Here is a 23,385-nt window from a genome sequence, read left to right on the forward strand (position 1 = left end):
AAAAACTAAAGCAAATACTCAAGAACAGTACTTGATCACTGGACTAAGTTACAGTCCACCAGGGATCATATATTGTTGAACATTTTTGTTTTGGCTACTTGTTCTGTAGCAATAAAGTTAGTAAAAAAAAAAAACAGCAGCTGAAATGACTCTTGACTGCCCTCTGCTGATATAAAACATGCAGTTGCCTGCAACGACTGAGAATTTATCAGTGACTTTTGCAACGTGCGTGCGTAATTTTTGTGTAATAGCACGTGTGTTGCAAAAACTTACTAAATACACAGGATGCGACAAACTGACTAAAGAGGGTTTCTGCTTTAGATGCGTTGTCAGTCAGCAGTTTGTCACGTGAAACACTGCTGGTTGGCCAACCATTAAACGCTCGACTCTGTGTATCCGCATTGAGGAGCTCTCACATGTTTCGTCTGCGTGCTGTGTGTTTGTGTTTAGCAGCAGCAGCAGCAGCCGGTTCAAAGCTGGTTTAGTAAGAAGTGTCTGCTCTCTTGTCATCTTTTATATGTGTAAGATGAGTCCTGTGTGTGACTGCTGCGGCGAGAACATCAGTAAACTGAACCAGCAGGTTTCTGTGATGAGAAAAGAAATTAAGAACCTGAGGTGCGTTCTTAACTTCACTAATCTACCGATAACCTTTCTGACAGTTTACTGTGTAACCATATTTTTTTCTCTGCGGAACGCTGCATCAAAGCTTATTGCATTTGACCTGTCATAACATTTGTACTTATCCTTGTTGTTTACATGCTATTGAATTTTTCTGTCTGTTTCCCACAGGCAGATGTTGGACAGTGCAGTTCGAGCTCATCGTAAACATATGATATCCATTCAGTCTGCTGTGTCAAAGATTGGTCTCTGTGAGGCCGACAAAGACCAGACACCACCACCACCACCACCTTCACCATCAGCATCACCACAGGCTGCATTAGAGCAAGGTAGTTACAACTGAATGCAGAGTTAGGGTAAATCATATATTATGTTGATTAAAAAAAAGTAAATAGAAGTAAATTCACCCCCTGCAGCAAACAGAAAAGCATTTAAAAAAAATGTTAGTGCAATGTTACTTTCATGTTTCATGTACTTAACAAACACGGGGAACTGTTGAAAATGGGGGTTGACATATAGTCACTGAAATGTTAAAGAAAAAAAGACTCACAAATACCATCCACGTGTTCTCAGGCCAACATGTTTCCAACAGTCCAAAACCAGTCCAAAGATTCCTGTTTCCAATAATATAGAGACAATCAGAAAATTCTCACATTAGTGAAGCTGGAGTCAACAGATGTTACACATTTGATTATTGACTGATTAACTTATGAGAATTGTAGCTGATACATTTTCTGCCAGTCAGCTAAATAGTTAAATGACCAGTCATTTTAGCACATTATTATACTGTATAATATGCTGTGTATCCTTTGAAACATACACACATACATATAAAATAAAATAAATCCAGAAATAAGAAATAATAAATATAGTTGTAGAATAAAAGGAGGTTCAAAGTACAAATGACCGTTACTGGCTACCATTACTGTTATAAATGACAAGTAGTGAAATTAACTGTACACATGTTCCAAATGAACACAATATTGTTAACTGTAATATTACAGGAAACATCCAGACAGTCCCCATTGGTTACATCAGTTCCTGTTTCTCAGTGAAGAATGGGACACCCAGGCAGCCCACCATTTGTGGCCCCTCGAGAGCAGAACTGCGCATCCAGCAGAGCGTCTTCAATAACCCGGAGCATGCTCTGGTGGGCCTGGAGCAATACTCTCATGTCTGGTATGTCGCATACAGCCAGTGTACTGTATGTTTAATGACTTATCTCTCTATACCTCCCACTGCCCAATCCATAGGGTGGTGTTACTGTTTCCCAGAAATTTCTCAAAAGGTGTTATTGTTGGCTGTATTAATGAAACATTGTTAAGCAATATTTTCCAGTCTGCTGTCTCTGTATTTTGTGCTAATTCAGCAGTGAATCAAAGGGAGCAATACTTAGACACATATTAAAGCACTGTGGGTTCAATAAGGTAAAGGTGGGATTGTAGGCTGGCCTACAAGCGTCATGTTATTTCAGACTATGGGAGTTACACATAGAGTAGGTGACAAAAGTATATACAAAACCATTTGTAATTTTGTAATATAATTGCACTGAGGCTTGAATTAAAAGCCATTCAAATGTCTTTGTGTCTCATCCTGAGTCTTCCTTGCTTGAATTAAGCGTTCTTGTTTCCCATCTAATGTGGGCGTATGAAGCCCTTTGAGACTTATGTAGTTTTACAGGCATTATAATTCAAGTTGATTTGACACTTTTTAAAAGGAATGTTTACTCGCTGACAGCAGCAGTGAGTTAGATAAGACTTGCACTGTTTAGCATTTTGAATTTTTATTCCATCTGCCTTTTCAAAACACAGCACATTTCAATAGAAACACCTCTGCATACATTTAGACTTTTGTATCCACTGTTTTCTTCATGACACCTCTGTGTTTCCCCCTTTCTGTGTCTACAGGATCATCTTTCTCTTTCACAAAAATGGGCACCTGAGTTACAAAGCCAAAGTGAAGCCTCCTAGACTGAATGGTCAGAGAGTTGGTGTGTACTCCACACGCAGTCCTCATCGGCCAAACGCCTTGGGTCTAACTCTGGCTAAACTTGATAAAATTGTAGGTGAGTAACAACAAAATGTGTCTAATAAAGCTAATTGCTAATTTTTGGGTCTTTGTTTGGACTGGTGTACAGATTGGGCAGAATGTAAACATATCTACGTTTCTAGACTAAACTGTAAATACTGGGCTGCACATATGCACAGAACATTATTGATAACTTTTTCTACTTGCAGTTAAATTAAATCTAAGTCTAAATGTTCGGCTGTGAAATTTAACCTCAGTCGCAGAAGCAAATAACTGATAGTAACAAATGCACTCCTACCTTTTTCTAGGTGACACAATACATCTGTCAGACATTGACATGATTGCAGGCACCCCAGTCCTGGACATTAAACCCTACATCCCAGAGTATGACTCCCCCCAGACCAGGATTTGCATGGACATAGAGCCTTATGAACTAAACATGCACCAACCAAATGCAACAGCTGTGGAGAAGTCAAATATCTTAAACAACCATAAAGACTCAGAAACTGACCTAAAAGGTGAAAGAAATGATGATGATGATGACTTGGAGAGTCAATTCTCAAAAGACAAATCTGGAACTGATACACCTTTAAGAGATTCATCTAGAGTCAGTGCTCAGTTTTCCCTGCCCAAGGATCTGCATGATGTGCTAGAGGAGGTCAAGGCCTATGTCACCCAAGGTAACTTTTGTGAAAGTGACAAACAAGTTTCAGATTCTCCGAAAAACAAACCTCCAGAGTCGACAGTGGACCGTCCCCGTTATGGAGAAGAGGCCTATAGTACCATTGCTGGCTGGATCAAAGAGCCTCCTGTTGCCAGTTTGGAGGTACGCTTCACTCCTCATGCTGAGAGGGAGCTTGCAGAATTCCTTCCGTCACATCTGTCAGGTAAGACAGCCTTACAGTAAATGTGACAGTTGTATCAAGCTTAATGCCACCTGGAGAAAAGGGTGATGTTGTCTTTGTCTCCACAAGAGGGTGCTATTGTAACAGTGATAAATATGAAAACAGTCATTCATTACTGAAAAAACAAACTTGTATGCCACACAGGACCTTCTGAAAGTGTCAAACCCAGGTTCAAGTTTTTGCGTAGTGCAGAGGAGGCTGCTGCTGCCATCAGAGGGGTTCTGTCAGCAGACCCACGGTCAGTGTACAGGAGGGCACGCTGCAGGGACAGGCTCTTCTTCTTCACCCTGGACACGGCTGACATCACCTGCTGGTTTGGACAGGGTTTTGCTGAGGTACTGCAGGTTCGACCTGTTGAGTGCCAGATTGCTGCCATGTAAGAAACCCTTTGAGCAAAAATGTTAGGCTGGATAGTGTCACTTTTAATGTGCACAGATAAACAACTCAACTTTTTCAAGTAATTTCTCTCCTGACAAATGTGTATTTCAGTTTTAAGATTGATCATTTAGAATTTCTTAAAATCATGAAAGATGAAAGACAAAGTATATCAAATTTTGTATGGTGAATTAGATAAAAGAGAACAGTATCACTGTAGTTTTTAAACCATGTTCAGCAGCTGTGTTTAAACGTTTCTTTTATGTGTTATTTGCTATTTCGTATCTTTTTCTTTATTCGAAGGAAGTAACTGGCCCCCTGCCCATAATGAAAAATAAACTAATTATGAATGATGAGTGGAGTAGAGTTTTTTTGTTTTTTCTTGTAATTTATTGGTCACACCAAATATATATGCATATCTTTATATAATCTTGCAGCACGATATATCTTATAAAGCAGTGCCTACAGATACTCTAAGAAGACACGTATGAGAAAGGTGTAGATTTTTATGTTGCGCTATGACATTAAGGTCCTCTGGGGGGCGGCCGTGGGTGGTTGTGCACACTAGGTCCACTCAGTGCGTCACACAACAAACGAAGAAGAGAACTCGACCAATAGCAGAGCTGACATTTGTGTTTTGAATGAAACGCGGTTGATGGCCGTTCAGCGCAGATTTGTTTTTCCAGTACACTTTTTCCAGTCGTTGGTTAAAGTTGCCTGTTAAACTTGGGAAGGTAATGTGCTTTTATATAATTTAACGGTTTGTCTCAGGCAAGTCATTGTTTAGTTGGTGTAAAGTGCTCATTAATTTGGTGTGTTTCAAACTAACTGGAGTTAACGTTAGCTAACGACTCAGGTGAACGCTGTCGTTCACACAGTTTTGCTATCCTAATTTACTGCCTTCCTGACATTATTCGTAGCAACGCATTGTGCGATAACTTAGTGTTACTTTATACATGCAAGTTAAGTTTGATCACTTATTAGCACCTATGAAAGCGCTAAAAGCCTGCTTCTGGGCAACTGCCTGTATTTGATACGTAACTTATTGTCAGTAACTTCTTAGCTAGCTAGTTAATGTTGACATAATTTATGTCTAGAAACGGACTTACCGTTGGGATCAGAACAGCTTACCACCAATCAGTTTAATCAACCGCTACAAACAAGTTTAATAGGAAATTATTATTATTTTTTTTTTTGCAGTTGGGCAGAATAATGTCCTCCAGAAAGTCAAATTCTACCGCGGAAGGCGTGGTAAGACATTTGCTCTCTGTCATGCAGACGTGTTAAGTTTTAAATGATGACTAAGTTAACAATATCGTATTTCAACTTTTTGATGTTGATATTAGCCTTCCAGCAAATATGGAGAGCGTACCCCTCTGCGAAGTCTGGAGAATGAAATGCTGCGCCCGCCAACTTCATCATCTAGACTGAAATCAAGTGCTGATTCTGTGAAAATGACAAAGGTGGGTTTATACTAAGATTTAGAGATGCTCCTATTGTTTTCAGCGTCTTTGTTACTTTGTCTTACCCTCTGTTTGTTCTACTGAACAGGGTGAAGCTCCTCTCTGTGACCCAGAGTCTCACTTGCACTGTCTTCCTTCCACCAAAGTGACACAAACCTGTGCTCCCACGAGTAATATGACAACTGCTGAGACCACTTGTGGACTTGGAGATGTAACGTTTAAATCCTTTGTTTGTCCTGGTGGTGAGGTTGAGATTTCAGGCTCTTCAGTGTGCGCAGAAGAGAGCATTAGTTTGCCCAGTGATCAGGCTACTTATAACACTGAGACAGAAGATACAGTCATATCTGACAATATGACAGTGCAGTCGTGCTGTGACCACATGGAACACCCTTATTACAATCCTGAGATGATAAATGGTTCCTTGGCTGATACTGATGCAGCATTCCGCTTTGAAGTTCCAAATGCTACGCTGGCCTCTGGGAACCTGGATGACAAACATGCCGCACAAGATTCAGGAGTTGTTCAGAATGATGGCTGTGAAGAGAATGATGTCACCTGGAAATCCCTTGTCTGTGATGGAGGCGAGGTGGAAGTTGCAGATGTCACCAGACAACAGGATGAGACCATTCCTCTGCCCCAGGCACAGCTTGGTGAATCTTTACAGGACACCTGTGTAAATTCAACTAATTTCTCTGACTACAGCCAACTGTGTCAAGCAGAACATGCTGATCATCCATACTATACCAGTGCAAATGGCGTTCCTGTCATTACCACCTTTTTTGAGACACTGAATGATTTTGAAAAGCCTGCTAATGGACTGAGTGATGTAACCTTCAAATCATTTAACTGCACTGGGGGTGAGATAGAAATTTCAGATGGCACCAAACTTGTAAATGAGACCATTCCTCTACCAGTCGACTACTCTGTGACCAGCAATGTGTCATACAATTGCAGCATAAATCCAAGCATTTTAGCTGGTGACCCCGAGGCGCAAAACGGTAATGATCATTTAGATCACCCATACTGTAACAGTGCAAATTATTTGTCACCTTCATGTGACAAACTTTCCACTGCCCAGGAACCGTTGTCATGCAGCACAGACACTATGGATGAAGTTAAACAGATTAGCTTGGTGATTCCTGATAGCCAGACTGGCAGACCAAACTGCCATGTGGAAAATGATGAAGTAGTTTTAGATACTCACCCACCAGCTTTCGACTCATCTTCATTTTCTGATATGTTGTTAAAGGCTTCGGATAATGAATCCATTAACTGCCAAGGGAAAGAAACATCAAAACACTCAATGCATCCTGAAGACAGTGCATTGCCTTCAGTGCTTCACAAGACCGAGTCTTCTGACTGCAGCAAACTTGTGGTTTCAGCAGAGGGTCCCACACCTGTGGAAGTCCAGCAGCATCTGGAACATGTCTCTCAAGTACAGTCAAGAAGTGGACCTCCTGAATCTAGTGAGGCAAAAGACAGTGCCCTTGGTTCATTGGGAAATGGACCTGTTCTTTTTAACTCTGCAGAGAGCCTCCCTGATGTTTTGAAAGCTCTGTCGGAGTGTCCCTCTGTAGCATCAGCTTTACAATTTGGAATCCTCAGTCCTGTTGTTAGGAGAGCTTCTCAGTCTATATTGAAAGCTCATAATGATCCTGCTTTTGACCCTTTTTTAGCTGACGATTCTGCTCTTGAGGGTGAAAAGAGCTTGCTGGCTCCTGTTAACGCTGACCCTGCTGGGTTATGGGCAGAGCACTTGGAGAGCCCCATGCCACGACCTCTGTTCAACTCTACAGCACTGGGTTACAAACCCCGGTCAGGCCCAGCCACTGAGCTGGATGAGGGTGTAGGTGTGAAGCCCTGTGCCGTGCCGCAGTCTGAGGTAGAAAAGCCGGGTCTGGATTTTGCATTGATTCCAGATGGTCCCCTTCAGCAGCAGCTCCGGCAGATGGCAGAGTTCCTCATCTTGGCATCTGGAAAAATGGGTCCTGCTGCTGTCTCCGCTTCTGCTCCACCTCCTGCTGCCATCACAGTCCCATCAGCAAGCGCTACTCCTGTAGAATCCCACAGTGTTTGTGTGGGCACCACTGCTGTGGAACTGGTAGACCGCAGCCTCAACACATCTGGCCAGTTTGAGAGAAAGAGGGATTTCTCTGTGGTTGATTCCTGCACTCTTACTGACCCTCTCCTGTGGAAGTAAGTGTTAGCTATGAATTTGTTATTTGTCAAACTAAGACTGCTGGTGATTTGTGATTATGACATAGATAATTCTGCTTTCTGTGTGTTTCCCTGTCTGCCTGTTAACTCTTTCTGTTGATGTGGTCTCAGTGTACCTCCAGGCAGCTTAGAGTGCCTCTCCAGAGAAGAGCTGGAGCAGAGGTTGAGGTCTAGCATGATCATGGTGGAGGCCCTTGTGCAGCAGTTGGCTGCAGCCAGAGCACATGGATGTCCTTCAGCAGGCCCTGCACCTTCAGAGCTCAGGGAGAAATTAGTGCAGACAGACCACACTGAACTCAGTCAGGTAAGAACACATTCAGACAACTCAAAGAGAGTAGAGGATGTGAAGAATTTAGACTTGGTAGTTTTCTACATTTAATTATTTCACTATGATGATACCTTTGGCTTCTTGTTTTCAGTTATATATTTTAATGAACATTTTTGTATTTTATGTAGACCACAATGTACCGAGACCTTTATATGGAGGCACTTGGCAGGATCAGTGCGTTGGAACTGGATGGAAGTTCTCTACAGAACCTCATTCAGTGTATGCAGGACATGAGGGTCAACATGGTGAGACACAAACAATGACAGTACATGAATTGTGCAAAATTATGATTTTTTAAAAATCATTTACTTTATTCATATGTGGAAAAAAAATGTGTTAATACATCTGATTTTGTTCTTTAAAGACAGTGTGTGTATTTGTCCCAACAGACTTCTTTGAGTAGTGACACAGATGCTGCTCTCTCTAACATGAAAGAAATAGGAGACATTGTCAGAGAGGACCATCAAAGCCTTGTTTCACACGTATGTAAACGTGTCTTGCATGTCTTTAACACAAAACATCAACTGAAAGTATTTGTGTAATTATCCATCCAGAAATTACATTATGGTATGTGTTAACTGCATACAGTCCCATAAAGGTGCATGCTTGTGTGCTTGTATTCCCCCTGTGTTGTTTAGTATGGTCAGATGAAGTCTCTGTGTGAGAAAACAAAGGAGACACAAACACGAATGATGCAGAAGGTCAAAGATGCTCTTCACCAAAGAAATGACATGAGGACACAGATGGAGGAGGCTGTCACAGCCAAGGAGGCGGTAAACACAATGACTAATCTCTTAATTGTTATGGAGCCTCTGTAATTTATTTATTTATTTTTTTCTTTTAGCTCCATGACTGTTTTTGTCCTTTTTCAAGTGTCTCTGCTGCATTTTGTAGCACAAAATAATTTTGTGGTTATTTGGTATTAATGAAGCCAGTGCTTCCAAACACCAGGCCAGCTTTTTGTATCCTTCTTTTCATAAAGTATGTGTCTGATTGTCTGTTTCCAGGCCTTCAGTGTGGTGGAACAGCTACGGACACACTGTGGTACAGAGATTTCAGGGCTAGAGAAGAGTTTGGGGTCTCAGCAAGAACTCCTGGCTGCCCTAAACCAGGCCTACCCAGAACAGGTAAGGACAAAACGCAGTATTGCATTCAGCACAACATCCTTCAGAATGTGTCTAATTTCAGTTTTTTTTCCTCTGTGACTGCAGGTTGCATTAAACCAGGCCTACACTGAAACACTGAACTCTGCTTCTAATCTTTTGTCGGAAACCATGGAGGAGCAGTCCAGTTTGATGAAAGAAGTATGTTCAGTATATCTTTTTTAGAAAAGACTCAAAAATCCACTGTAGCCACATCAGTTAAATACTAATACTGCACAAAGCACGTCTCAGAATTTATCCTGGGATCTTCAGGACACATCAAGTGAGCAGTAATGCTGTGTCCTTGAATATCAAATGTTTAAATTGCACATTATCAGGTAAATTGTAAACATATTTCCCGGCTATAAAACTGCGAAACAAGGTTTTTATTTCAAATAAATACGATGCCACGTATGGACTGTCAGTACCAGATTCTTTGTCTAAGTACAGACATGAATTATCACTCTGAGCACAGACAACAAATATGCTCACCAATTCATCTGCACTGTTTCGGCTGACAAGACCTCAACCTGATATGTGCAGACAGCTGCTACCGAGCATTAGCTCCACGACAGGGACAGACTGAATAAAATAGGATCCCCAACCTGTTCAGTTGACTTCCATGGCCTCACATCTTATAGCTTTGTAGCCAGAAATATCTCTTCAGCAAACACAAACCAACAGCCTAGATCAGTGTGCAGTCTTTTTTTTCCTTTCTTTTTTTAAAAAAAACCCAATCCAGAAATCACTATGTGCCAGATTCAACAAGATAGGATAAGCAGGAAGGATTAACATCTCATATGACAGTGTACCAACAACAGCACCAACTCTTGGTTTAACCCATTCTGTTTAAATTGTCATTTGATTTCGGTGGCATTTTTTCAGAACTTAACAACACATGGCTGATGGTTTTGCGTGGTCATCTGTTCACAGCTCTGCACAGTCAGAGGCTTTCTGCAGAAAACTGCTCCCATGCTTCTGAAGCTGAATGAGAAGGCAGCGGCTGCTTTGAAAGAGAGAGACGAGCATATTTCTGCAAGAGACCAAGCTGTTGAAGAGAGAGAGCAGGTCAGACTCTAATAATTTAATTGGGATTCTTACTGCCCTCCACCACTTAACTACTTTTTAAAGTCAGAATAATGATGGCAGCAAATCACAAACATGATTATTGTTATTATTTTTTTATTTTATTTAAATTAACTTGTACTCAACAGATCGAAGAAGAATTGAACCAAGCTAATTTGAATCTTCAAACTGCCAGCGAACAGATTGGTGATTTAAATCTGCAAGTGACAATTCTTACCTCAGGTAAAAACTGATACTGATATGTTTTACATCGGCCATTTCCCTTACTTTTCTTTTCTAACATTTATAAAAAGACAATTTTTTTTTTCTTTATTAGCCTGTGGAATTGATAACTGTCCTTTTCACTAAATTTCAGAGATGGGTGTGCTGCGACAGAAGCTAACAGAAAGAGAGGAAGAGAGGGGCCAGCTAGAGAGGAAGGCGACAGAGTTGTCTGCTACAGTTTCCTCCACACTGGCTTCCTACACCTTCTTGGAGCAGGCCCTTGCTGCTGAGACGACAAAGTATGAGCCCCACTACAACACTAATTTATTGAAAAAAAAGGAGACAAATGCTGTGCTGGCACAATATCGTAATCAAGAGGGAAAACTACATACTGCATGCAGATGCTAAAAAAAAGCTTTGTTTTTTCAGATTGCAGCAGTCATGGAAGGACATCCAGCAAGCCAAGGACAGAGCAAATGAGTAAGTGGTAATGATGGATTTTCAGAAGGAATGAAGTTGTAATGGGTTAATGGTTTGATTTGAAATTTTGAGCAAAATCACAGCAAGGACAAAAATTATTGAAGAAAAGTTTATTTTTGTTAAAACTTACTGTAAACAATATTACCACATACTTCTTCAAATCCCTTGTCAACTTGTCATTTATTTCTAAATGCGTGCATAGGCATTTGGGTATCCCCACTTCTTTCTGTTTTCATATTCTGTGTGTGGTTAGGAAGGGAAGTTGTCCCTCTTTTTCTTGCTAACAAGATACCCTCACAAGTTGTCTATAAGTAGAAAGGGAGTTTATCCAAAAGTCAAATGGACTTGATTGAGGTTCTGAGAACTGAAGACACCTTTCAGATAAGAGGCGAAACGTCTTCAAGAACCTCAAGCAAGTCCAGTTGTCTTTCGAAAACCTGGATGACTGAGAATCTTCACAGACAAAGGGAGTTTAACTTCACACATCTACAAATGTTATAGAAAATACTGTACGTAATGCCAATGCCCGTGTTTTGTCTGTGCCTGTGTCCAGGTTGGAGACGTCACTGGGCCTGTCGGAGCAGCATGTGTGTGAGTTGAGTCAGGCTCTGGCTCAAACTGAGGAGCAGCTCGGTCAACTGCAGACCCTCTCACAGTCTCAGAAAATGCAGATCCAGCAGCTCCAGGATGCTTGCACACAACTCAGTGGCGTGCGGGAAATGAACGAGGTTAGCTTGTAGAGGGAAGGTGTTACTCTTGGGGAGCTTTTTGTATCCTAAAGTTTCTGTGGTGTAGAGTCTCTTACTTTTTCTTCATATTGTTTTTCGTGCTTGCTGTTGAATTCCATAGCTTGTAATTGCCTCAGAGGATTGCCGGAATCAATAGGAGCAAAGTTAAATGTTTTGATTAGTTTGATTATCAGTTGCAAATGTGAGCAGGAGCTTTGTTGCTTGCAATTAAAAAAGTTTTTTTTTGGTCAGTTCTTACAGATGGAGAATGAGTTGGCGAGGGAGCAGGTGGCTGAAAGCGAGCGTTTGCTGAGGGCCAACCTGCAGGGGCTCCGGGAGAGGAACATCCAGTGTGAGGACCTAAAAGGAGAACTTAGTCAGCTTCAGTAAGTTTAAGATAATAACAACCATTTAACGATCTTATCTTTTTTAAATTTTACTAATAAAGCAAAATCTGTAATTATCTAGATTCATGTGTTGTTACTATATCTATATGGTAGAGAGAAGTGGTGATTAGATTTGGCACCACTGCTGTTTAACTTAAATAGATACATTTTATTGTCATCCACTGTTTTGAGTTTTTTTTTTTTGCGTTGCTTACCCACAGAATGCAATATATGTATTATTTTGTTAGATTTGTTAACAGCAGTTTGAAAGTGAGGAGGAAATAAGTCATATCTCTGCATTGTTGTTTTTGGTATATTTGGTGAACAAGTCCTTAGTTTATCTGTGTACATGCAGTTATATTTGAACTTGTTAATCTTACTACAGATTGTGTCAGGCTTTGTCTGACAATGTTTAACATTTTGTCTACGTATTCAGTGATAACGGTATATGTGCGATGCAGGCTTGAGAACAGAAGTTTGCTGGAGCAGCTGGAAACCACAAAGTCCAGAGCCAGTGCAGCCCAGCTGGAGCTCGGAGAGAAGCTGGCTCAGGCAGCCACTGAAATCACTTTGCTGCATCACACACTGCGAGGCTTGACCAACGAGCTTCATGCAACTCTCTGTGACCAGGTAACATTTGGGAATGGCAAAACAAAACCCAAAACTGAACAACAGCCAGATTTCAGCAATTTAGTCTCACTTTCATATGCTCCCACGTACAGGTGTGGCCAAAATTACTCTTCCACTTAAAAAAGGACAACAACTTGAAGCCATATTCAGGTTGGCTGTGTCCCTGTGGATCTTTTAGATAAATTAGTGATTTTAGTAGCTGTAGCAAGCATCAAGCTTATAGCCCTGACCATGCTTTTCAGTTATTTTCTTCTTTGTCTTCTCAGATAACTCACTTCTGTTCTTTCTCTTGGTGCACACAGCCAAACAGCACAGTGAGGACTTTTGTCAGTTTAAATATTCTGAATGACTGAATAAAAGATTGCAGACATATTCTGAATGACTGAATAAAAGATTGCAGACATATTCTGAATGACTGAATAAAAGATTGCAGACATCTACGATACCATTTGAAGACAATAGTCTGCTGAAACATCACTGTAACCAATTTATCACCACTTTGAAGGGGTACCAATAATTTTGTCATTTCAGTCATTTTGTAGCAGCAACGCTGACATGACTTGTAAATAAGTGGACTGAAGCACAGAAACAAAGTTTTCACACCGGCTTGTATGCCTTACTTTTTTAGAAATCAGAACCACTGAAGGATAAAGAGTCTCAACCAGCCCACAGTTTGGATCGTCGTCACCCCTCCAGCTCATTTGTCGACAGTATCATCGTTGCATTAACTGCTGAAAAGGAGGAAGACATCAACACAGAGACACCTCCTGTACCAGGTACAGTAGATCATCTCACATGTGTCTTAAGGTGACACTTTTTCCAAAATGTGATATTTCCTAGGCCATTAAGGCTGACTTGAGAGACAAGAATGAAACTTGTCATAGGTTTTATTTGCTCGTAAAAGAAGCCATCTTTTTAGCTTCTGGTTTTTATGTTTTTTTTAACCTTGAATACAACTAGCAGCTTTGAGACTGACGCAGTGATGCTGCTTCAGCCCATGCTGCCGGTTAGTCTGAATGGGTCAAGGTGCATCATCCAACCTTGCTTTATGATCCTCCTCCAACCTAGGACAAACGCAGGTCCAATACATCCGCGGCTTAGATGAGCATCTGTTTCTACTGGGGATGAGGGCTGATCTAAAAAAATGAATCTAATATGGTACAGTGTAGTTATACTGTTTAGTGAGTTCAAGCGTTTCTGAACGGTGACAACAGCTGTGCTATTTGAATAGCTCAAACATGGACTGAGTGTGTTTTGAGCAGACCCATGTCATATGTATATAGAAATCCTGTGACAACATGTTTTCATGCTTTAATACTCGTTGCATTTTCTTCAGTACTCTATTATTCTTGTTCTTTCTACATTACCCGGTCTTGCAATTACCACATTTCCCCCAAGGATAATAAACCCAGTGGCCATTTTTACCTGTTCGCGCAAAATGTACAGTTAAAATTGCCTACTGTGTGTGAATTAACACCTGTGTCAGAGTAACTTTGCTCAGCTGGCATCTGGGTTAAAGGGGCTATAACTGACTATTGAAAATTGCACACCTACATGGGAAAAAAATCTCATTATTCACCTCAAACCCGGTTCAAATGTCATCCAGTGACAAAAGTGCGCAATACAAAGTCTAAGTAGTTCGTTCTGTCTTCAGTCCCCTCAGACATGCCTGAGCCACAGTGTGAAACTTTGTTCAGTGAGAAAAGCGCCTTCACCCGCATAGCAGCAGCTGTCACCCCTAAAAAGAATTCAAATTCAGAAGAGTTTGAACCAGAAGAGGACGATCAGAGCAGTGTGGCAGAGCTGCTGGCTGACCTGGGCAGCACCGTCACAGAGCTCGTCAGCACCCTGAAGCTGGTGCAGCAACACAAAGACGCTCAGCTGCAGGAGCTGCACAACACCATGTAAGTGCTGTAAGATTTTTAGAAAATATTTCTGGATTTATATTCTCACCTCAGAGGAATGAGTGATCTTTCATATCTGTCAAATTAGTTTCATGTTTAGGAAAGAGGATTGCTCATACAAGCTTCATGTAAAGTTCAACATTATTTACCTCGTTGTTCCAGCTATGACCTGCAGGAGGAGCAGCAGGCTGCAAACAGCAAACACGAAGCTGAAGTGTTTGAGCTTCAGCATCAACTTAGCCGTCTAAACAGCCTGGTTGAGAGGGGCAATCAGGCATTGCAGCAGAAAGCCCAGGTAAGAAATACAGTGCATTTTGTCAGTGTTAACTTCTCTTTATGATGCCTAACAAACTTCAAGGTGGTGAGTGCTGACTAATGGGAATGATCCTGTCGAGTTGAGATAAGCACTGAAATTTTTCTTTAACAAATATTTCTCTTTACATAGGATGAGAAAACTGTGGCCACGCTGTCAGCAGAATTACAAGATGCCCAGGAAATTTTAAATAAACACAAGACTGACAACAACGTAAGGCACAGAATTCATGTCTATACTTTAAAGCCACTCAGGAATAATGTTTGAAAAGAGACAGTAGACTAGATACTGCTGGCTTTTTTAAAATTTGTCAATGTTTCACAGGAATTGCGAAAGGAGGTGGTTGAGCTTCGTCGCTCTCTCCAGCAGTTAAAAGTTGAGTCACAATTCCTGCGTGAGGAGTTGAGAAAAGCCGGTGGCCAGTCAGCTAACCCAGCACATTTCATGGAAGAGAAGATCCAGTTATTGAAAGAGGTACATATTCCCTTTCCAGTTTACTCCTGAGCAAACACTGCAGCTTTAATGCTCTTTTTCTCTAACATATATGTCTTTTGATTTGATCCTTAGGTGGAGAGACTGAAGTTGAGTCTTCGGGAGGTGGAGCAGGCCAGAGTAAAACTCCTTGAAAGAGCAAAGAGACATGTAAGTGCTGACAGTATACATATCCTGACAACCACCAGCACCTTTCTTTAATGTCTCAGGAGAACATTAGATTGTTTTCATTCTAGTATCCCAGAACCGTCTGGTGAGTATGTGACCTAATCTGTTCGTGATGTTATAATGTCTCTCTCTCTCACAGCAAATAATCCATCAGAGCAACCAGCAGAAAAGTGAGAATGAACTTCAAATGTTAAGCAACATGATCAATAAAGTCAGAGAGGTGAGAGATACTATATAATATAGTTTTTTATGTTTTTTCACTTTCAAGACTGAAATATGTGGTGTGGATATTTGGCGCAACGGATGTTTTTATTTTCTCCGCACAGACCCTGTTGTCTTTGCCAGAAGTTGTGAAGAATTGTGAACAACTGCAACAGCTTGTTGAATACATTGGCTGACATGCTTTTGTTATTGTCACCTGTGTTCGTTGTATTTATGTCTGTGTCATGTTTTAGTTTGTCCTGGCTGTAAGTGTAAAAGTAAAAAGTAAAAGTTCATAGTTTTGTTATGATTAAAAGAATTTTTTTTAATCTTATAATTTGTCTTTGTTCCTTATACTTGAGCTCATTTTTGCATTTGAAGAGCAAAGATGATGATTCTATTGAAAATGTTTGTGGCTACTTTTGTGTGTTTGTGTGCAAACGTGTTACATTCATGTTAATATTTGCAGCAGCACACATTGCCACTGTTATATTTGAATACATCCTGCTGAATAACTACGTGTGTTGCACCATGTGTTCGCAGTCAACCTTCTCCACCAGGCGATAGTCATTACAAATATAACGTGAGTGATTTTTTTTTTTTCTAATGGATTTGATGACTTTCATATCTTGGTCTAGTACTTCTTTCTATCTATCAGCTGATGGTTTGTGAAAAAAGGTATTAATGAAAAGTATTAATGATACTTAAATCACACACCCCTTTAACTTTCAGTCATGACAAACAGTAAAGAGTTTTTAGTACAGAAAGTGCGCCCTGTTCACCTGATTTATTAAAAAAAAATTTAATCTTCGAAAATATAATAATCTTCCTCTGAGGTTTCTTCTTACGGCACAGTTTAGCATTTGGTAAAAGTTGGGAGAATCATACAGTGTAAATTAATGTAGATACCTTGTGAATGTGTTTGAATAGGAATTGCAAAAAGCAGATTTATTTTTTTTCACTTTTCTCAATCTTTAGCACAATATAACTTTACATGTTAACCATCTGCTTGTGTGTACTGTTAACACAAATGAGATCTGCCACCGTAGGCTACACCTGAGCTTATTTAAATCTCCGTGCTCCTTGCTTTAGATATTGATAATCTAATTTTATAATAAGTGCAGCGTCCGAAAAGATCACCCATCACCTTCAGCATTATTTTTTCTATGACCTCTGTCCAAAAAAAAAAAAAAAAAAAAATCGTCATATCTGTCAACAAAGCCTCTTTTCTGATTCACTATAGCAAAGTTATTTCCGTACGAGTATCATCTTGTCCGATACGCAGACTTTTTGTGGAAGAGGTTCTAATGCTGAGGTAAAGAACTCGCTCAGCTCAATTTTATAAGCTGAAATACTGAGTTACAAGTCAATTCATTTTCTTGATTAGTAGATCCATGTAGTAGGTTAACTGTGTGTGTCTAAGTGCTGCGTAGATGTCTGGCCATGATAACCTAGGCCGGTCACAGTGACTGCTTATGCTGTGGCTCCAGACAACACTTCAAACCAGTTGAGCTGAAACGGTGTAGAAAGCAACATAAACACAAAAGAATCAGATGTTGGCATTTTTTGTTCCTGATGGATCTGTTGGTCGCTGTTATTTTGTAAAATACCATTGTTTAATAATAACATTTGCAAATATATCTGATGTAATTCTGATTTTTTTGGCACAATTTTGGCGCAATTGCTTAAATTGTTATAACAATAATACATCAATAATTTAAACATTTTATTCTTTAAGAACAAAAGTTCCGTATAATTGTTTATTTCCAAAAAGACAACCTAATATGCATTTTCATTTGGCAACAAAATACATGCAAATGCACTGAAGCTTACGTTCTTCATACAAGCCTATGTCCATGAAACACAATAATTTATAGTAACATTTCAATGACTGTCATTTAAACTTATCAGTAATGTAAATATTTAACTTGCACATTCAAGTTAGGACCAAAATAAAAAAAAAAAAGCCCAAAAAAACAAACCAAGATGAATTAGGTGAATTTTATATTCCCACATGCTGTGAAGAGGCCTTAACATTTAAAACCAAATTTAAAGGGGTGATCAAAAAGTAAATTACCATCAGTACTGAAAATGGGTTGAAGCATTAATGGTATAAATCACAGTTGTGTCAAGAGAGGTGTCTGTAATCAGTCTGTTCAGTTTTGTCCTCAATAAGCGTCAGAAACAAAGAAAAACAGTCATGTTTGTGTGCAGAAATGTCTGGCTCACTTGGTGGCATCTCAAGCTTCTGATGTTCTGTTAAAAAGATAGTGAGATGCTGGGATCTCAGTAGCTCAAATAGCAGACACAAACCTGTCCATATTCCCCGGGTATGTGGGGTGTCTCAGATAACCCCCAGTGTTGCCGATAGGACCCGCAGCACTGTTATACTGGGAGAAAGAACCCAGCTGCACTGGGGAGATCCTGCCGTAATGGTCCATAGACTCTGCAGGCCCGTGGGCTGAGGCATGGAGGCGTCCTGTCGCTGTATACCCCTGGGTGTGGCCCTGTCCATATGAGCTCTGGTGTACATGGTGGTGTGGGTGGCCGTTTGGCCCGGAGTAGGTGAACCCGTGATGTGTAGTGGTTCGGGATGGCACAGCTCCTCCACATGGTTGGCTCTGGAAAGCTGGAGCTCCCAGGCTGCAGGGACTGGATCCGTTCTGAAGCCCCTCAGGACTGAAGCTACGGCTGGGCTGCTGCATCACCTCTGGCCCCTGAGCTCCCAGCATGCTGGCTGGACTCGGGTGTCCCATGAGGTTATTGATGCTGAACATGCGGGTCTGGCTTGGTCCGAACCCAGGAGGTGATGAGGAGGGGTAGTAGGCGGACGGCAGCTGCTGCCCGTATGTCGGACTGACTGTCATGTTGGGATAAACTGAGTTGGTATATGCAGCAGATCTGGCAATCTGGACAGGAGAGAAAACTGGTGTCTCATGCACGTATGAGGCATAGGTGCTCAAGTCACAGCGCTTGAACCTCTTCCTCCGCCTAAGGAAGCTGCCGCTCTCAAACATGTCCTCCGCGTTTGGGTCTAAAGCCCAGTAGTTGCCCTTTCCTGGCCGCCCCGGCTCTCTTGGGATCTTGATAAAACAATCATTGAGAGTCAAGTTATGGCGGATGGAGTTCTGCCATTTCTTTGAATTTTCTCTGTAGAAGGGAAAGCGCTCTGTGATGAATTTGTAGATGCCCCCCAATGTCAGTTTGCGGTCAGGGGAGTTTGCTATGGCCATCGAAATGAGTGCAATGTAGCTGTAGGGGGGCTTCCCTCGCTGAAGAGGTCTCTTCCTCCTCCGACCTCTGGGCTGCTCCTCTGTCTGTGGTGGAGGGTTGGATTCAGACAAAGTGTCTGCCGGAGAGTCTTTCTCAACTTTGACCACTGGCATTGTCACAGACAGTTCAAAAGTGTGCCAGAAATCAAATTATAAAGTGAACTTACTACAAATGCTGTCCAGCACTGGTACTTCCACAGTCTGTCTGAGGAAACAAATTTGATCCTGAACAGTGGAAACAGACAATCCACCCAGAAAAATCACATTTGTTTTTCACAACTCACTGTCTTTGAGTCCAAATCCAACAGTCCTTCAAAAGCAGTGGAAATAATTTGCTTTTCCAAGAAATCCTGTTTCGTTAAATGCAGTGCTTATTCAGCTTATTCCCACAGTTTGTTGTCAAGTTAAGCTGACGGGTTCAGGTGTAAGAGCTCCATGCGTAGAGTTTAAGGTGTGTGTAAGAATGACTCACCTAGTGTTACCTGAAGAGTGTATTACCTCCACAGGGCAGCTGAGGGGCCACACCCCCCTGTAAGCATCACATGCTCTCAACATACCTCAGCCTTGTAAGGGCCTATTGTTCATGTTTGACAAAGTCTGCATACTTTGTAGTGGAAATTTCTATTTCAAATGTTTTGACATTTTTTTTTAATGCAGGTGTAATAAATGATTGATTTCTTGAAGTTTAATAATATTATATTAATAATATTATTAATATTATAATAATCTACTTTTTCAGTTAGATTTCTAAACATTTCTGGTGTTAATCAAAAAAATAGATACACCTTTTAAGTATTTGCAACTATCAGGTTTATTCTGTGCAGGACTGGTTTTAGTTTCATGGACCGTAATTGTTAAAACAAACATTGTTTCCCCTTCATATTCAAATTCCCCTTTAAAGCCAACCTCAGTTTATTTAAAAAAATCCAAAATGGTCCATGTTGTTTTGACGTTTAACACTAAAAGACTTCTTTAGTGGTAAATTAACCTATGAGTTGTTTTTCTACCTTCCTTCCTTGTTTGTTTTGTGCCAGTGGTTGGACAAGCCAGCTGTGTTAAGAGATGTAAATGTTTTCCAGACAAAGGCCGTCCTGTGATTTCAGCATGCAAAATATCGGACATCATCATAATCCCTGGACGTAACCCGAGAGACAGGAATAACCAACTCTTGAAATGGAAATTTTCATTGAAATTACTTTTTATTGTGAATCTCAATTGGTGGTAATACTTACTGGATGTGTTTTAAAGTTACTTTTTTTTTTTCAGTGCAGATACTTGCTGCACAGTTTGGATTTTTAGAGAGTCTTCAGACTCTTAGAGAGTCTAATCTGTGAAACCTTTTTTAAGTGGACTTTAAACACTATTAAATCTCACTGGCACCAGTGATGGAGAAGAATGCTGACGCTCTATGCTGCTCTGGTGGTATGAAGTCTGGGGACTCCACAGGGCTGGGGTTCACCACCTTAATCTCTTAAACAAACAGAGAGGAAAACACAGCAGCACACTCCCACCACTCAACACCAGGCTGGGTTAACACTGCGGGCATGTGTCAGAGCCGGAGCGTGGTGAGAGAGCGTGGGTTTGCATAGACAAACAGCATGATGAAAGGTTTAGTCCAGTGGGGAGGGCCGGGGATGTGGCGCTTCTGGGTTGGACCTGGAATCGCCCAGTTATAGGATGGGATGAGGAGTTCTTTTTTTAGGTCAACATGACAGTCCACATGCTTGTTACCTGTTAACTCAGTTCACTTTAACTTTCCTGACATTGTGCTTGCCTTCAAAGATAAGGCAACTTGCTCAAAATATAGAAAGGTGAACAAGAACCGAAGAAATGCAAAAGTGTTTTATGAGCCAGGATGATTTGAGTTCGCATCATCTTAGTTTAAAATTATCCAGATATAATTTAGGTGTAATCTCTGGAAGTATCACAGACTGTGTTAGTTACTTTTAGGCAAATCTTTATAGATTTATTTAAAAATGATTAAATTTTTGTTTTGCATACATCATATTTACGACAGATTTTTAAAAAAAATGTGTCATTAGAAATGCTTTTGTATGATGGTCATTTAATTTTCATTTCTTTAAACCCAGCATATATTAGTCCTCATGGTGCACAGAGACAAACTATGCAGCAGTTAGATTAGATCAGTGTGTAGAGGGCACGCAAAGCTACCTGACACCCTCATCAGTGAAAGGAGACTAGGAGAGGCAAATAAACAGGCCACTTGATCACAGTGGATAGTATTATTTGTCACTGTGAGCAGTACCTGCGAAAATGTAAATACATGGAAATGTACGGTAATACAATTAGCTGATTAATTTATTTGTACATATAGCTAGAAAGTGAAATGCCAGCTGTTTTGATTGTCGCTGAAGTAATTTCTAGTGTCTGCTTCTGAAATGTGCACAGATCATCAGTTGATACAAGAGTGAAAAATAGGTATTTATTTTTTTAACCCCCAATCCATGTGCTTTCTTTGGGGTCTTTTTTTTTTTTTTTAGTTCAGGTCTTCATTGTATGAGAATAAGGATCAAGCGTTGCGCTGCTCAGCAAACCAGTTTATGGTTTATTTGAATTAAGTGTACTCATCGCAAGTGGTATAAATTAATATTTGAACCTGTCAACTAAACAGTTTTAAATGGTAAATTCGGGTTGTGTTGTTAAGACACAATGTAAACACTGGGAATATTGCATTATGTTAATGCACTCTTATCCACATGACTGTAATAGCGTGTTTGATTGTGTGGTTACTTCTCTTCAGCTTCTGACAGATGTGACAGACATGCAATGTAGTTTGCAGTGGACCTCACCCTTTGCCTAAGACAGCTTCTTATGCTTTATGGTTATGAACAATTAGTGGTGAGTTATTTCTCAGGTACCTGTTGTTACTGGAGCTCAGGCTCATAGTTGCCATAGTTTGCCTATGTATCATGATTTGGCACTTGTACAGAATTTACTGTCTAATATTTGTTCATGAGCCTTTTACCTCAGTGTTTGTGCTGGTGCATTAAAAATATAGCTTATGCTGCTGAAAGGTGACTCTAATGTCAACATTTGTGATTAAAAACGTTTTATAACGTGTTGACACGCTTCGGTGACTTAAATGATTCTCAGTTCATGCCAGATGGAAACTTGAAAGGTTTACCTTTAGAAAGAAAACAAACCGGTGTGACAATGAATGCAAATTTTCTTATTTGTTAATTGCTTGTTTTTTCACTTTGCATGAAATGACAACTCGTAATGACAAACCACCCGTGATCACCCGACTCACCGGTTCCCCTCTGCTCTACAGAATCTTTGAGCATCTTTTAACTGCTCTCAGTAATATAATTTCCAGCAATAGCAGGAAGCTGTTATATGAAAATCATAAACACAAATAGGATTTAGCAGCTAAAAAGCTAGATAGGATAGTGGAGACCAAAGTTGAGCTAAAAGTAGAGTGATTATTGGATGTACATTCACCAGGAGGACACAAACACAGATTATGATGCTAATGTTGCTCCATAACTGCTGGATGTATAAATAAGCGAACACATTCACCATATCAACTTTGTATGATGATAATAAATAAATGTGTGTTTGTTGTGCTTCCCCCAAAGTGAACCAGAAAAAAAGTTTATGCAGATTTAAGCTTTAGGGGGCAGACAAAATTACATAACATTCCTTTCATGAAAAGCTGTTGTAGCATACCAAACATACAGGTGCATTATTAAAAAAGACTTCTTAGATGCATTAATATAACCACATTTGTTGTCGAGTTTAAAATTGTAATGTAATTAGTTAAAGTTAAAATACAATTTCTCATGAATTTCATGTTCTTTTGACTACACTTTGTGCTCTCATGCAGCATGTGGTGCTAAATCCAAGAGTACTTTAGTTTAGCATCACTGAAGGCCACACGTTGGGCCCTTCACAGATAAGGGCCCTGGAGCCATGCATTGATGCCGCTGTGAGAGGCCTCCACAAGTCCATCACAGTGCAGTGTGGAGACGCAAATGATGGCTGGAGGCTGGGACAGCTGCACAGGAGAGCAGCGCTGCAGCCAAGGCAAATGAAGGGCTCTTCACTTTGTGTCTCACATATACTTTTGGCTGTGCCAGAGAGAAACGGCTCTCTCCAAACAAAGACAAACAAATTAGACATTTGAATTTGAACACTCGACTTTAACCATTTGGTGGCTGCACATGGCAGGTGTCTTTTAGTATTGATAGAAGATAAGAAGCACTTAGATAGTAGCTGAGATAGAGAATGGCAAAAAATTATGGTTCATACAAATCAGTTTACATCAAATCACATACTCATATTGAAACTGGAGACATTTCCACTTTATGATAAGAATGTTTTTGTTGGTAAAGTCTAGAACAGTATGTCACTGGTTGTAAGTGTTGTTACCAATTTCTCATGTCACGTTAAGATGGGATTTTTAATTTGGTATCTTTGACAAG

The 23,385-nt window shown here is 40.4% G+C and overlaps 3 protein-coding genes across 3 annotated transcripts; 2 read left to right on the forward strand and 1 right to left on the reverse strand.

The window, feature by feature from the left end:
* The first annotated feature begins 421 nt into the window (after positions 1–421).
* On the forward strand, positions 422–4,279 carry trmo (tRNA methyltransferase O). The gene is made up of 6 exons (XM_041035272.1): positions 422–615; positions 790–947; positions 1,623–1,797; positions 2,526–2,683; positions 2,955–3,533; positions 3,696–4,279. Exons 1-6 carry the CDS (start codon positions 518–520, stop codon positions 3,929–3,931), a joined length of 1,404 nt encoding a protein of 467 aa, XP_040891206.1. The 5' UTR covers positions 422–517; the 3' UTR covers positions 3,932–4,279.
* Positions 4,280–4,568: 289 nt separating this feature from the next.
* Positions 4,569–16,880, forward strand: spag5 (sperm associated antigen 5). The gene is made up of 25 exons (XM_041036977.1): positions 4,569–4,660; positions 5,127–5,177; positions 5,273–5,389; positions 5,478–7,585; positions 7,718–7,910; positions 8,063–8,179; positions 8,324–8,416; positions 8,573–8,707; positions 8,942–9,061; positions 9,146–9,238; positions 10,010–10,144; positions 10,291–10,384; positions 10,518–10,665; positions 10,796–10,846; positions 11,400–11,574; positions 11,827–11,960; positions 12,422–12,590; positions 13,219–13,366; positions 14,245–14,494; positions 14,657–14,789; positions 14,940–15,020; positions 15,132–15,281; positions 15,375–15,449; positions 15,607–15,687; positions 15,794–16,880. The coding sequence occupies exons 2-25, from the start codon at positions 5,139–5,141 to the stop codon at positions 15,863–15,865; spliced, it is 4,911 nt and encodes a 1,636-aa protein (XP_040892911.1). The 5' UTR covers positions 4,569–4,660; positions 5,127–5,138; the 3' UTR covers positions 15,866–16,880.
* Positions 16,881–16,999: 119 nt separating this feature from the next.
* On the reverse strand, positions 17,000–19,088 carry foxe1 (forkhead box E1). The gene has a single exon (XM_041036978.1). The coding sequence runs from the start codon at positions 19,052–19,054 to the stop codon at positions 17,963–17,965; it is 1,092 nt and encodes a 363-aa protein (XP_040892912.1). The 5' UTR covers positions 19,055–19,088; the 3' UTR covers positions 17,000–17,962.
* Positions 19,089–23,385: the final 4,297 nt, after the last annotated feature.

This window comes from Toxotes jaculatrix, chromosome 4 (genome assembly GCF_017976425.1).
Source record: "Toxotes jaculatrix isolate fToxJac2 chromosome 4, fToxJac2.pri, whole genome shotgun sequence".
Taxonomy (NCBI): Eukaryota; Metazoa; Chordata; class Actinopteri; family Toxotidae; genus Toxotes; species Toxotes jaculatrix.